The sequence below is a fragment of the Parasteatoda tepidariorum genome, chromosome 10 (assembly GCF_982258835.1).
Source record: "Parasteatoda tepidariorum strain Cologne lab strain chromosome 10, Ptep-v5.0, whole genome shotgun sequence".
Lineage (NCBI taxonomy): Eukaryota > Metazoa > Arthropoda > Arachnida > Araneae > Theridiidae > Parasteatoda > Parasteatoda tepidariorum.
In genome coordinates this window covers 79,214,638-79,230,913 of record NC_141764.1, presented here as the reverse complement: position 1 = coordinate 79,230,913, position 16,276 = coordinate 79,214,638, and the positions used below count along the sequence as shown (strand labels likewise).

The following is a 16,276-nucleotide window of genomic DNA, read 5'->3' as shown; positions in this document are numbered from 1 at the left end:
CGTCCAACTTTTAAATCAGGCAAATACGAGAATCGATGTTTGATAATAAAATTGCGATTTTAAAAATGCATAAATGCAAAATGCGATATTGGATTTTTAAATCTCGTAACTAAGAATCACAATGTACGATGTTTGAATAGCGTAAATAAGAATCACATTGCGCAACTTTTAAATCAGGTTAATACGAAAATCGATGATTGATATTAAAATTGCGAGAGACTGGACTTGGGATTTCTAAAAGGCTTGTTTGTATTGTTTTTGCTTAGACATAATAAATAAAAATTTACAAGATTAATTGAATGAGCAAATAAATATTTTCACTCCAAATCCACCTCTATTATTTTATTTATTATTTTTTTTTTTCGTTTGCTTTCAAGCCTGACAACAGGGTCATGACGTCTGAATTGCAAAAATACGAGCTATCCGGCGGACGAATAAAAATACGGAAAATCTTATTTTCTGTGAAGAGAAAACAGCTAAAATAAGTAAAAATACGGAAGGGTTAGCAACTAGGATGCAGTTTGAATTTTTTGTTTATCTTTGAAAATCGTAAATAAATGATTATTTTATTTTAACGATTGAATTTTCAAAAAAAAAAAAAAAAAAAAAAAAAAATGATAAAAAGGCTGAAATTCGAAAGGCAAAAGCGAAAAAATCTCATCCCTGTATAAAGGTCAAACAGTTTTATCCCAAGGAAATGATTTTTTGAGAAACTTCAGAGGGAGGAATGAGGACTTCAATGCTTTTGTTCCGTGGAAAATTAAATTCCTCATAAAATATTTTAACTTGTTCAAAAAAATTTCTGCGGAAATTAGCGGGAAAAATGGAAAAATCTAAAAAAAAAAAAAAAAAAAAAAAAAAAACGGAAATCCACGAATTTGCGGAAGAATCTCATCTCTGTGTATAGAAGTCCAGGAAAAAAACATGAAATACAAATAACCAATTTAGAAAAGAAACTCAAACAAAATCATCAGAAAATAAAAACTCACTTAACCAGGTCAAACAGCGATTTCACAAGCAAGCCGAATGAAAAGGAAACATTAAAAACTAAAGAAAACAACTCCCTCTATTACAATGCGCAGATAGAAAATAAAAGAAGTCAAGAAAAAGATACGTAAAAAATTAATGGAAATCTTGAAAATGAACAAAAAAAAACTTGACTTCTTTTATTTTCTATCTGCGCATTGTAATAGAGGGAGTTGTTTTCTTTAGTTTTTCCTTTTCATTCGGCTTGCTTGTGAAATCGCTGTTTGACCTGGTTAAGTGAGTTTTTATTTTCTGATGATTTTGTATGAGTTTCTTTTCTAAATTGGTTATTTGTATTTCATGTTTTTTTCCTGGACTTCTATACAAAACCATCGGGGTACTGAGGGAGTTAATTTAGGCATTTGCTTCTCCCTCAATCGAAATGGTTTTGTTTTATGGCTACCGGGGCCGGTACCCCCTGAAGACGTCGGCTTCAGTGGTCATATTTTTATTTTCTTCGTTTCCTTTATTGCTACTTTTTTTAGAAATTTTTGCTGCTCTTTAGCGCTTTTTTTCCAAAGAAGTTTTATCTATTTAGAATTTAAAATTTTCTTTTGTTTTCTTTTAGTATTCAATATTTTATGGCTTTTTAAGTCATGATTATAATAAAAATACTTTTTTTTTGAAAATTTCAAATCTTAAAGTTTTTTTTCCCTCATTAATATAAAAACAGTAAATTGGCATGAGGGAAAAATAAGAAAGTAAAAAAACCGAAAATAAGAAAACCAAAGTAATGAAATTTTTTTTGCCAACGACATTTATATACTAACTTACATATCACCCAACGATGGCCAAACACATAGCTCTGTTTACAGGGCCTTGATGACCATGGTAGGAATACCATGTAATTTTGATCTGGTCAGATGACATGGGTTGCACCTGAGCTTGCATTCCTGCCTCTAGACTTCCATATAACAACCAACTGCAGAACTTACAGTCGAGGCAGATTTAATGTTTAAGCACACTGACAGCCTGGATCAAACTCAAAACCCCTAGCTCTTCACCTATGGTAAGAGCAATGTCTTAATAGACTGCTCAACGACCAAACTAACACTTTCCAAACTGTCTGAGACTAACTGGTCTTTTTACCTTCCCAAACAATGTATTAAATACACAAAAATCTCTTGCTTTATTATTTGGTTTCCTAGCACTCACTTTTGAGGAGGCTGTCAATGAACAACTAGCTGATTTTGAATTTTGTGACATAGTGAAGTTAACTGCTGATCAAGCCTATAGCCAAAATGTAAACATTTGTTTCAACCTTGTAAGAACTTAAAAGAAAAACTGGTTTTGAAAAGTACTTGTTTCTCTGCTAGAAAGGCTTGTTACGTAACAAAACCAGTTGAACTTTTTTCTTGGCTTTGAATAACAAAAGCTGAGACAAACAAAGAGAAAATGAAACAGTTAAGCTCCATCCAATTACAGTGATCTATTCCTTCAACTAAATTAATTTATATTTTAAGAATTGAAATTGAAAAATACAATCTTTACCTTGCTATATTTGGAATTAAAAATGAACTTAAACTGAAAATTTCTTTTAAAAAAATAAGTAACAAGTTACTTGTGGTATAGAGCTGGCCCATGAATCAGGCCGGATCGAAACCAGATTGACACCGGTAGGGCGGCTGTCATTATTTCGATTATTTCCTCTCAGTAAAGCAGTGGTTTGTTCAGCAATGCGAGCAAATGCTGCCAGAGCTGGAGCGGCTCCATCTTCTGAACCTTCTGTAAAAGCACCCCTTGGAAGATTTCTATTTGAAAAAATATCTCCGGATGATTCAACCTGCAAAACGGATCATCAAGAGAAAAATATATAAATGTGAAAGTAGTTTAAACTCATCTTTACAAATAAGGTAAAATTAACTGTTAATTACATTGTGAAAGTTTCTATTAATTTCTATAGTTGGGATAAAAATGAGCAAATTCAGTCAAAAAAATTTTTTTCAACATCTCAGAAACTTTTTTTTTTTACATACATGAAAGATAAATTATAATTTGCATATGTTTAATTATAAGAAAAGGGATGCACAACCCTTTTAGGATAGTGAGCCTAATGTAAACTAGAGGGGTAAATAGGATAGGGAATTAACATAAAGTAATAGTAAAAAATGCAAGCTGTATTTAGGACTAGGGTCATTACTTAAACAGAAAAATAAAATTCTCTGACTTCTCCAGATTTTTCAGATATGCGTTTAAGAAACTTCAGTCTAACATCGCAGAATGTACTGACAGTGCCGTGGTCAAAATATACGGTGAATCACAAAAAATTAATATATGTAATTTATATTGTATATTTTATTTAAATTAAAAAATATAACACCACAATACAAGAAAAAATTGGCATTAAAGACAATAGAAATATTATATAAAAGAGAAAAAAAATATTAAAAAAAAAAATCACATGGTGTCCCACTTAGCCAAAACAGGAAACTATTATTTTAATTTTGCAATTATGAAGTCAATTGCAGAAACTATGAAATACCCCTATTTAATTTTGTACTCCTGTTAAATTTTATATATTGCACTCAATATCTAAATTCGATCATAATAACACCACATTAAAAATATCTGAATTAGAAAAATTATGCTAAAGGAGTAAAAAATAACTAAATGCGGCTGAACTATCATCAAACAACGCAAAATTACAATGGAATCGTCACGAATTGAGTGCTTCGAAAAAAGTGAGAGTTCGAATTCAAAAACATACATTTACATGGTTGCCAAATGTGAATTCTCTTTGTGGTGGCCTTTCACTGCTTTCAGCTTTCTTCTCATCTTTTTTCTTATTAGCATCAGTACTACTAGAAGGAGCCGGTTCAGAACTATCACTGGATGTAGACATAGCATTTCTCGAACCAGATGTAAGTCTATAGAGTGAAGAGAAGATAAGCACTCGCACTACAGACTGATAAGCAGGATCAACCAACTGGGATAAAGGTTCCTAGATAAATAATTTGCAATTAAATAATTTTTCTAAATAATAACTACCACGTTAGATTATTTTAAAATATAGAATATATAAAATTTGTTATAAAGATATCTGAAAAATCAAATAGTTCTCTAAAAGAAAAATTATTTTCAGTAGCCTGCAATGAAGCATGAAATGTATGAAAATATTTAGCTCATTTTAACTATGAAATTAATTTTTATAATGCATATTTACTGTTAATAATCATGATTTTGATTTGATGTTTATCTTAATCACAAGCATTTATGTAAGTCTATCACAATAATCACAAGCATAATGCATTTTTCATGTTTTTTAAAATGTAGAATTCACACAATTGATACCAAGTAATATACACATACATAATAGATTTTAGCAGTTATTTAAAATTTTATTATTTTCAATGGGGTTTAATTTCTTTTATAAAATGCTAGAAAAACAAAAGCAATAGTATTATATTTAATTAACTACTGTGTACGATTGAAACTGTAATGTAATCCTAAAGCAGAAGGAAATATGAAGTTAAGTAAAGCTAAGAATTTGAAATCTGGTGTTAGAAAGGTGGAGAAAAGCTGAAACTAGTTTTTTTAATTTTTTTTTTAAATAATTTATTTTAAAGTTTATTTTTAAAGAGTCCATATTACTGAATAATACATTAAAAAATAATCTATAAAAATAAATTCAAACTGAGGAATTTCTTTGTATAGTATATTAACAGATACAAACTTTCTTTGTATAGTATATTAATAGTATATTATTATTATTGTATCGTATATCTTACCAGTTGTCTTCTTAATACACGCTCAAGAGCAATTACATCAAGATTCGAATATCTTGAATTTAATTGAAGGAATTTCTCAAAGAGTTCTCTACAAGTTCTAGCAACATGTTGTCCATACGTTGTGCCAGAAGGTATGTCTACAAATTAGAAATATAAACTACTTAAAATATTACTAAATGCTTACTAACTTTTAAAAAGACTTATTTCTTTTCGAAAAATTAAATCAATATACAATATAAATTTATAATTAAATCAAAAATAATTATAGTAAGTATAACACTTAATACTAACATAGCACATAGCATACTTTTATAAGCTAATTTTACTAGTTAAAAATGATATATTTATACATTTATATTGATGCACAGTAACCATACTTCCTAAATTTTGATTATTAAAAATATTTCTTTTGTGAACACGAAGAATGCTTGGTTCTACACAAAAAATTTAATTATTTTATTTTAAACAGTTTAAATTTAATTATAACAATTTAAAATGTTTCAGGGATGTGATTGACAAAAACACAAAAAAGAGGAAGTTTATAACTGTAGCATTAAACGTGCAAAAAAAAAAAAATTATATGAATTCAATAGCCAATCGGATAATGATTACATTATTATCTATTCAAATAAATATAAATAAATGGTAATTATGTTCTTAAATAAAATCTTGATTAAAAAAATTTTTTTTTTAATAATTTAGATAACTTTGAGTAATTATGCATAATTATACATCATTTCAAAAAACATTTCTTTAATGGTCAAAGGACCTTTATGGACTTTCTCATCAGTTCTTTGTTTTTTCGATGGTCTTTTATTAACATGACTGATCTGTAGACTGCGTTTTGCAGACTTTTGATCATCAGTGTTGATAGGACAAGAAAGTTCATTTCTCACACAATTTTTAAGAGGCCTTAGATTAAGAATCGCGATGTTGGATTTCAAAATCGCGTGAATAAGAATCGCGATGCTTGATTTTAAAATCGCGTGAAAAAGAATCGCGATGCCGGATTTTAAAATCGCGTTAATAAGGCGATGTTGGATTTTAAAATCGCGATGTTGGATTTTAAGAGTGCGTGAATAATAATCGCGATGTTGGTACATTGGATTTTAAACTAACGGGAATATGAATCGCGATGTTGGATTTTAAAAAAGGGTGAATAAGAATCGCGATGTTGGATTTTAAGAGTGAGTGAATAAGAATCACGATATTGAATTTTAAAATCACGTGAATAAGAATCACGATATTGGATTTTAAAAGCACGAAAATACAAATCGCGGTATTGAATTTTTAAATCGCGTAAATAAGAATCAAGATGCATAATTTTTAGAGTCCGTGAATACTTATCGCAACGAGTAATGTTTAAACCGCGTACAAATACGAAAATCGATGTTTGATATTACAACCGCGTGATAACGTATCGCAATATTGAAATTTAAATATATATATGAATACGAATCGCGACATTGGATTTTAAACTAACGGGAATATGAATCGCGATATTGGGTTTTAAAAACGTTTAAATACAAATCGCGATATTGGGTTTTAAAAACGCTTAAATACAAATCGCGATATTGAATTTTTAAATTGCGTGAATGGGAATTGCGAGTAATGATTTTTAAATTGTGTAAAAACGAAACACAACAAGTAACTTTTAAATCAGTTAAATACGAAAATCGATGATTTACATAAAAATCATCGAAATAAGAATCGCAATTTTAGCAGATTCTGGCCTAGTTCCTAATATTTAAAATTCTGTAAATCAGCCAATCAAAAGAAGTCAAATATCAGCGGCCGAAACGAAACTGCTTAGGACTTTTTTTTCTTTTTTCCAATTTATAGCGGAAGTCGCGGTTGTCAAGGCAACGGCGTACATGCCGAAATTCTACCAATTTTCTTCTGAAGATCATTTTCTCAGGAGGCTACTGCAGGGGGGGGGGAGTTCGTCGCAAGTCCGACTATATCGTTCGTTCCGACTCCCCAAAAGTTTTTGGAACATGGTTGGAAATTTTAAAAAGTCTTTCATCCCTGAAAAGTTGAGAGTAGTGGAGTAGGAGACTGCATTGTTTTACCAAGGTCAACCACTTTAACCCCAGCCAGCAGATTGACATGTGAAGAAAGGTTTATTGGGGGCTTCAATACTTTCGCTCCGCGTGAGAAAAAAATGTTCAACAAAATATCATTTACTGCATAAAAATTTTTTCCGCGCGGAAATTTATGAAAAAAGAGCGTAAGATATGGAAAAATCTGAAAAAAGCAGAAATCAGCGGATCCGCGGAAGAATCACATCCCTGAATGTTTGATAAAAAAAATAATACAGGAGCACGGCATAAAGTCAATTTAATAAAAACAAAAACTAAATTTAGTGTAATTTTTATTTTTATGAAATACCTAAAAATTCAGATAGCATATATTTTGAACCCTTAAATTAAAATTTTAAACTACATAAATATAAATGTTGAACGAAAAAAAAAAAGGTTTGAAATTAAAATGGAAAGGAATAAGGATTTAAAAATATATATATCTCATTTTTTTTTAGTTCTCAAAACAATGTACTTATCAAAATCGGGAAAATAATTAAAAAAAAAAAAAGTTTTGATGTATGGGAGCCAGAAAGTAAAAATACAGGGAATTAATCATAATCCATATCTTAACTGAATAATTAAAGGATTGAAACTGCAAAAAAAAAAATTGTTTCAAAACATTTTTCTTTTGATTGAAAGACAAAATTTCGAAAGAATTTTTAACAAATTCATAAATAATAATGTGACAAACAAGAATTAATACATTTAAATACATATAACACATGATTATATATCTTCTTACCAGAACGACCAAGCAATGCATCAAATACTTTGTGAATATTCTCCCGTATAAGTGCTTTAAAAGCTGTAACATAGCTTGCACATTCATTCTCAGCAACTTCTGCTTGCAGCTAAATAAAATAACATTCAAATAAAAAATTTGTGCAACTCAGTTTAAATAATTTTTAAATTTTATAACATTTTTAATTTTATGCATACCTGCTAACTGCTGAAGATTTTACTTTTACATTTAATGTTATAGAAATTTTTTTTCCATTTATATTTCATTCTTGCATAACAAATTTAATTGAAATTTATTTTAACAACCATTCCATTTGAAGAGTTTGAATGTACAATGCGCAAAAAAAGAACTACCCTAAATAACTTTTGATCTAATGATTGGATTTTCACTTACTAAAATCCATTCTTAATGGTTCGAGGGTGAGGGGACCTCATATATGCTAATTAATTGGTGGAGAGGATATTTTAAGTCAGGAAATCGGAAAAAAACCTACTTTCTCTAAATAAACATCCTCCTTTTTCGACGGATTCAGATTTCTTATCCCCAAAATAAAGGAGATAGTAACAATCTGGGAAACATGGTTCTAATAGTTTGGTTTGATGAGCAGTTCAAAATTTGGACCTGCTAATGTTAATTTTTTGCACAATCTGGGAAATATGGTCCTAATAGTTTGGTTTGGTGAGCAGTTAAAAGTTTGGACCTGTTAATGTTAATTTAACTTTTTGCATATTTCGTCGTCTCGAGAATTCCTTAATCGAATTGAAAAATTTTTGTACACAATCATTTATTATTATTTTATTTAATGATAGACGAAATTTTTTTTTAATTATAAGGCTTACAAATTTTTACATCATTTTAAAGAATGTAATCTTCTTTGTCAAAATGCAAAATCTAAATGAAATTGGTCAAATAGTTCCTGAGAAATCAAATTTTAAAGAAGTTGTATGTTTAAAATTAGATTTCTTGGGAATTTACTTATTTATTTAACCAATTGTATTTAAATCTTGCATTTTGACACATAAAAATATATTTTTTAGAATGATGTAAAAATTTATATACCTTGCAATTAAGAAATTCCTTTGCCTATTTTAAATAAAATAAATCTTTGAACAAATTTTATAATTTAATGCAAAAAATTTTCAGTTAGTCAAAAAATTCCCGAGATGTTGCAAACTATGCAAAAAGTAAAATAAACACTACAAGGTTCAAGCTTTGGACCACTTCCCTAACCAAAGTATTAGGACTCTATTTCCTATATTATTAGAACTGTATTTTAAGGGTTAGGAATCCAAATCTGTCAAAAGCAGGGCATTATCATGTCTGATTTTGAAACTTAAAATATCATCTGCACTAATTAATTAGCTTATTTGAGGTCACCCACTCATACCATTAAGATTGAGTTTCAGCGGAGAAAATCCAATCATAAGAAAAAAAAACTTGAATTTTCATCTAATTTTTTTTACGAGCTGAAAATTAGGCCGAATAGCAGTTTTAATATAATTTTTACTTTTGAAACTTTATTAAAGTCAATTCAAGATATTTTTTAAATATCTACTGAAAGTTATTATTCAAAAGTGTCTTCAATTTATTTTTGTGAAAAATATAGATTCAACGTTTGCCTATATTCAGTTATTAAGGAATAACATCCTTAAAAAGAAAACAGATCATATTATACACTTTTGCTATTTTGATGATTAAAGATGCTTTTGAAATTACACATCACATATTTTCATCTATGAGTATAATAGTCTCGAAGGATAAGCTTTTGATGGGCTTTAAGATTCAAGTTTTTTAGTTGATAGTTAACTAAGAGCAGAAAATAATTTAAAATTTAGTACAAGTATGATTTTAAAATAAAAAGTTGCAGAGAAGGTAATAAAATAATAAGATGAAAACTTACCAAGAAATTCAACATTTTCAATTCTTCATTAGCTAAAATTGCTTGCACAACTGCATCATAATCAGAAGGCTGTGGATTCTCAGTTTTAAACACATTTTCACGCAAATAATTCTGCAGGGGAATTCGAATTCTGGTGATGGATTCAAAATCACCAGATCCAATGTCTACAACATCTTGAAATGTTAACTTGCTAGCCAGGAAACAGAAGAAACTGCCAAGCAAATCTGTCAAATATAATTGGAAAAAAAAATTAATTTCAAAGAAAAAAAATTATGTACATAATTCAAACAATTTATTTTGAACATTCAACATTAAATGGTAAAATAAAATCAAAACATACTATAATTGATTGTTACCCTTTTTCTTTAAATACTTTTTTTTACCATGAATATTTCTGGAATTGCATTGTAATTTGTGAAATTAAAAACACTATTGTATTTCAAATTTTCACATAAAAATTCTTTATGTACAATAGGCAAGAATAAAATCTTGTTGCCCTTACTAGGATGAAAAAAGCGCTTCAAACTAAAGAAAATACAGGGATTACTTTTGAAGCAGTTGTCCTTTAGTAGGGCAACTGCGCTGCAGATTATTCGAACATCTTGTCAGACTATGGATTTCAATGAACAAGGTTCGAGTAAGAGTCGGAGATCACGAGTTCGAAAAACCTCTGAAGGAGGGAGTTCGAACATTTAAAAATAATTCAAAGACAGAATTTGCATAGTATTAATTTTGAGTGTGTAAGTACCCTCATTATGCAACTGTTATTTTGTATATATATGACAAATCAAGATTGGATTTGGAGTTTTGTTTCTTTTGATTTTCAAGACTGTATGTATTGAATTCATGTTATGGAGAGGATTGTTTTCCTTTATGATGTTTAAGTTAAGTTATGATTTTACTTGCTTAATAAAATTTATGATTAGTTAAAAGATGACTTTTTCATTATGCTTGCTGGGCATTTTCCACAACGCACTAAACTCTGCCAGCAAGGTTATGGGCCATACCTGCCCAGCAGATTATGACAACTTAGTTCAAATGCTTTATCGACTAGAAGATAAAGATTTTCAAAATATGAAAGACAGTTAAATGTTAAACTTAAATCTGTAAGGTGTGATAACGGCATGGAATTTTGTAATGTAAAATTTCATGCCTGCCCAGCTTAGTTAAGCTTTTGTCGTCTTTAGAAGCAAGTTTATTATAAAGCTACTGGGGCCGTGTAGACAGATTGAAGATGGCCGAAAGTGAGAGCAGTTCCATATTGGGATTTACAAAGCTAAACAGTTTCAATTACAGTAGTTGGAAAATAAATATGAAAGTATTACTCATCGATAAAGGCTCTTGGGAATTTGTTGGTGGTACAGAGAAGCCATTACCAACTGATGCAACAGACAGAGACTTACGCTCTTATGAAATGCGAAAAGCTAGAAGTTACTCTACTATATTCCAAGGAATTGATGAGCAGTTTCAACCGCTGATAGCCGACACAGAGGACGGAAAGACAGCGTGGACTATTTTGAAGGAAAACTTTGAACCTACCTCCCGAGCACGGTTAGCCGGACTTATTGATGAATTCTTTGAATTGAAGTTTGATCCAGAGAAGGAGACTATTGGCATTTTCTGCAAGTTAGTAAATGAAAAAAGGAAACAGATTCATGACGCAGGTTTTGCAATGCCTGAAAAGCTCACATGTTTCCAATTAATTAGAAGATTGCCAGCAGATTATGACAACTTAGTTCAAATGCTTTATCGACTAGAAGATAAAGATTTTTCGATTTCTAATGTTGAAAAGGAGCTCCTAATCGAATCTGGAAGGATACAACAAAAGCAGAAAGACAGAGGAGAGGACATAGTCGCCGATGCTTATACTACTTCATCTACTAGAAAGCAAGCCTATCGGAAGTTGAATGGAAATAAAAGCAGTGGTCGCGTCCTGGGCAATGATACAACAACAACAATTATGTGTTCCTACTGCAATAAGAAAGGACATAGTGCGGAAAGATGTTTCCTGAAGAAGAAAACCACGAAACGGAATTCTAAAACTCAAGATTCCAAGGAAACTTTTTACAGTGATTTGACTACGATAAGAGATGCTGAAATTCGCCAAAGGAAAGACAAGCAGTTTGTTGAATTCCTGATTGACACTGCCAGCACAGCTCACTTCTGTACACAAAGAGACTACTTTAGTAACTTCAAGACTTTGAATCCTAGTCAAGTACTTGTTGGAGATAAAAATAGTAAGTCTGATATTTTTGGTATTGGTGATATACATTTTAACGTTAAAGATAGAGATAAATTTGTTCCCATAAAATTAGAAAATGTATATTTTGCACCGAATATGCGTAGAAATTTAATAAGCGGTTCGAATATGGATTTAGCAGGGATTACTGTAAAATGGGGTAATAACAAAATGACTGTATTTGGTAAAAACCATAATTATTTATTTAGTGTACCTAGAATTGATAAGTTGTACATACTTAAAGGCTATGTTGAAAAAGTGGTAGCAACTAAAGAATTAGCATTTAGTACAGGTCTAGATAGGGAATTGGTTCATAGACGATTTTGCCATTTAAATGTTGCAATGCTAAATCATATGAGTCAAAACAATGTTGTGAATGGTTTAGATAATTTGTGTGGTAAATTTGATACTTGTAATACTTGTAAAATAACTAAATCGACTAGAACTAGTTTTAAAGTAAATCATGGTATAATGACTAAAAGTGTATTAGAGAAAGTACATATGGATGTTTGGGGTAAAAGTCCCGTAAATTCAGTTGGCGGAGCTGAATATTTCGTATCTGTAATAGATGATTTTTCTCATTATGTTGAAATTTTTACTATAAAACATAAACATGAAGTTTTTAATTGCTTTAAACTGTATTTAGCAAAATATGAAAGACAGTTAAATGTTAAACTTAAATCTGTAAGGTGTGATAACGGCATGGAATTTTGTAATGTAAAATTTCAAGATTTTCTTAATGAATTAGGTAAACGTATGGAGAGAACTTCATTATACACTCCAGAACAAAATGGGGTAGCCGAATCTTATAACAGAGTAGCTGGAGAGGGAATACGCTCAATGTTAGCCGATAGTGGTTTAAAAGGTAGATTTTGGGCAGAAGCACTGCATTGTTTTGTTCACGTAAAGAATCGTAGTGAACACAAACTACTGGAAGGTAAAACACCGTTTGAAATTTTCTATGGTTATAAACCGTCAGTTAAACATTTCAAAGTATTTGGATCTTTAGCGTATGCTCATATCCCTAAAGTTCAGAGAAACAAACTACAACCAAATGCAAAAGTAGGAATTGTAACTGGATATGCAGTCAATACTAAAGGTTATAGAATTTACTTGCCTAAAGATAGGAAAACTATAGAAACTATACACGTAAAAATTGATGAAAGTAAAAACGGAGTTAAAACACTATTTTGTAAATCTAGTATTGAAAACTTTTTATTTATAAATCTGAATTCAGACATCAATTTTGATGATAACAATGAAAATGACATAGATAAGATTAATGCTAAATCTCCAGATTTAAAATTAAAACCTTTAAAAATATCAGAATGGACTAGAGTTGAGAGACCGCGTAATAAAAGTAGCAGAATAGATGTTTACTATTACCCTCCAGGCGATAAAACTAGATTAAGATCAAACAACCAAGCTAAAGAATATTGCGATAAAAACCAAATTGAGTATGATCATTCTAAATTTAATTTTAAAGCTTTAAGCAAAACTCAAAATTTAACTTCTTCCCATAGTGACACTGATAGCGAAAGTGAAGATTCGCCATCTAATTCTTTTGTAGATAATCAGATAAGTGATATATTTGAAGGTGAGGTATATAATGCAGAAATACCGAAAAACTTTTCCGATGCACAAAAACTACCAGAAAGAAATCAGTGGAATAAGGCAATGGAAAAAGAGTTAAATATTATGAACGAAAGAAAGGTATGGGAAATAGTTGATAAACCTCCCAATGCTAAAGTAATAGGAAATAGGTGGGTTTATGCAGTAAAAAGAGATGAAAACAATAATGTTAAACAATACAAAGCTAGACTTGTAGCACAAGGTTTTAGACAACAGTATGGTGTTGACTTTCTTGATGTATTTTCACCAGTTGTGAATTTTTCAGTTATTAGATTACTATTTATTATTTTTGTATCAATGTTATGTTGGAAATATGCACAGCTAGATGTGAAAGCTGCATATTTGTATGGAAATCTTAGTGAGGTAATTTATATGAAGCAACCTCCAGGTTTTGAAATTGAAGGTGAAATGAATAAAGTATGTTTACTTAAAAAGTCGATATATGGACTTAAACAATCAGGTAGAGAATGGAATGTTGAGTTAGATACTATACTGAAATCGATTGGTTTCGAAAAATTCAAATGTTGTAATTGTGTGTATAAAATGAATAACATTATTTTATTAGTATACGTTGATGACATGGTGTTATTTTGTAAGACTAAAACTATTTTAGATGAAACTATTGAATTGATTAAGACTAAACTTGATATTCAAAATTTAGGAAAAGTCAAATATTTGTTAGGTGTTAACTTTGAGAACAAAAACGGTAGTTTGTATTTACATCAAAAAACTTATATTGAAAAATTATGTAAACGATTTAATGAATTACCTAAAACTCATGTTACGTTACCAATTAAAGTAGGTTTTAAATTGCCAAATAAAAGTAAAAGTAATTTGGCTGATTTTTTGACTAAGGCTTTAACCAGGAATGAATTAAATAAAATTAAAGGAATTTATTTTGAAATGTTCGATGGGGCCGCATGTCAGACTATGGATTTCAATGAACAAGGTTCGAGTAAGAGTCGGAGATCACGAGTTCGAAAAACCTCTGAAGGAGGGAGTTCGAACATTTAAAAATAATTCAAAGACAGAATTTGCATAGTATTAATTTTGAGTGTGTAAGTACCCTCATTATGCAACTGTTATTTTGTATATATATGACAAATCAAGATTGGATTTGGAGTTTTGTTTCTTTTGATTTTCAAGACTGTATGTATTGAATTCATGTTATGGAGAGGATTGTTTTCCTTTATGATGTTTAAGTTAAGTTATGATTTTACTTGCTTAATAAAATTTATGATTAGTTAAAAGATGACTTTTTCATTATGCTTGCTGGGCATTTTCCACAACGCACTAAACTCTGCCAGCACATCTGCCGATTATTTTTCATCACGGATTTAAAAATACGTACATTCCTAAAATATTACTGAGAAGTAAAACAGTAAAATCATTTTTAATTTCTAAACTTACTTAATCACTATTTCTTACATTTGCCAATCTGCAAATTAGTAAGCTAAAGCAAAGTCTTCAAAAAATTAAAATTAATTAATAATTAAAAATAATTAATAATTAAAAATAAAATTAATTAAAAATAATTTAAAATAAAATTAATTAAAAAATTTTAAAAGAAAAAAATTAAATTCTTAATTTTTAAAAATCTTAGCATATTCCTCAGTCTTAATATATTGTATAGGGATTTCAGTTTTTTAAATTTCAATTAATATTCATTCAAAAGTGTATAAATTAGGGGTGCACAACCTGCAGCTCGCGGGCCAAATGCGGCCCTTCGACTACTGAAGTGCGGCCCGTGAGAGCTTCTAAGCACAATAAAAAAATTTAAAAAATGGTAATTTTTAATCGCACTTTTAACTCATCACGTTTAACGCGCTTTCTTTAAGCCGATTTTTTTGTAAATAAAAATAATTTTTTTAAAACAGTTATTTCCGCTTTTCTACGTGATTTCGAAAATCCCGAATTTTTATTACGACGAGAGTTTCAGATCGGCCATTTAAATAATCACTTTTTGGTGCATTTTATTTGTGACGATTTCATCTTAAATCTAAGTGATTTTTTATCTTTTTTTTTTTTTTGGCAATTCTTTCTTTTTTTCGGCAGTTATTGCTATGCGTTCCCACGTATCATAAAAAATTCCAAGTATTCAATTACGACATGCAAATTTTAAATCGTGCATTTGACACGCTTTATTCGTGCTGAGTTCAGCATAAATATAGGTAATTTCCCCCCCCCAATTATTTCTATATCCACATGATTTTGACGATCCCGTTATTTAACTATGATGTTATTACGACACGTGATTGTTAATCGCGCAATTAAATAATCACTTTTTGAGACGGTATTTCGGTGCAGTTTTATCGTAAATCCTAGTTATTTTTCCTTAGTTTTTTTCCGCAACGAATGTGATTTGAACGAATGTGGTAATGAATTGTGATTTGGTCAAAAACCCAAATATTCGGCAAAAAAAAAAATTGACTGAATGCCGTACAATTGGGGCCAAATAGCAAAATCTTTCAGCAGCATAGCAACACTGAAACTAAAATTTCAATGCTCAGAATAATATTTCCTGGAAAAACGTATTCATAAATTAACTCTAAAAAATAAGGCCAATCAAGAACGTTTTTGAAAATGTCGAAAAGCGAAACAGAGAACATAAAAATCAATCTTAATTTTGGAAAGAAAATTTTAAAGCTGAACATCTCAGTTTTCCAATTACCAGAAAAAGCCAAGAAAAAAGAATTAAGTCAACAGAAATGCTATTAAAAATTACTGCATTATAATAAAAAGTTAGAAAAATGTTCTTAATTTTTTAAATGAAAATCTTATACTGAAAATCGCAATTTAAAATTTTCTCATTGCCATAATTTTAGAAGAAGAAAAATTGCTATAAAATAATTTTTATTAGTAACTTAATTTTTAAAAAAATGCTGAGTCATAATAAAAATGCTTAAAATTGAAAAACAGAAAATT

General features: G+C 29.7%; 1 protein-coding gene across 3 annotated transcripts in view; it reads right to left on the bottom strand.

Annotated features, from left to right (window-relative positions):
• Positions 1-16,276, bottom strand: part of LOC107443611 (uncharacterized) — a 64,999-nt gene that overhangs the window by 4,363 nt on the left and 44,360 nt on the right. For all 3 annotated transcript variants that reach the window (XM_043046875.3, XM_043046878.3, XM_087153119.1), the window contains exons 20-24: positions 9,481-9,704; positions 7,581-7,689; positions 4,755-4,891; positions 3,734-3,967; positions 2,588-2,809 (exon numbers count right to left, since the gene is read on the bottom strand). In XM_043046875.3, coding sequence (XP_042902809.2) covers positions 2,588-2,809; positions 3,734-3,967; positions 4,755-4,891; positions 7,581-7,689; positions 9,481-9,704 — 926 coding nt within the window. The remainder of the gene's footprint in view (positions 1-2,587; positions 2,810-3,733; positions 3,968-4,754; positions 4,892-7,580; positions 7,690-9,480; positions 9,705-16,276) is intronic.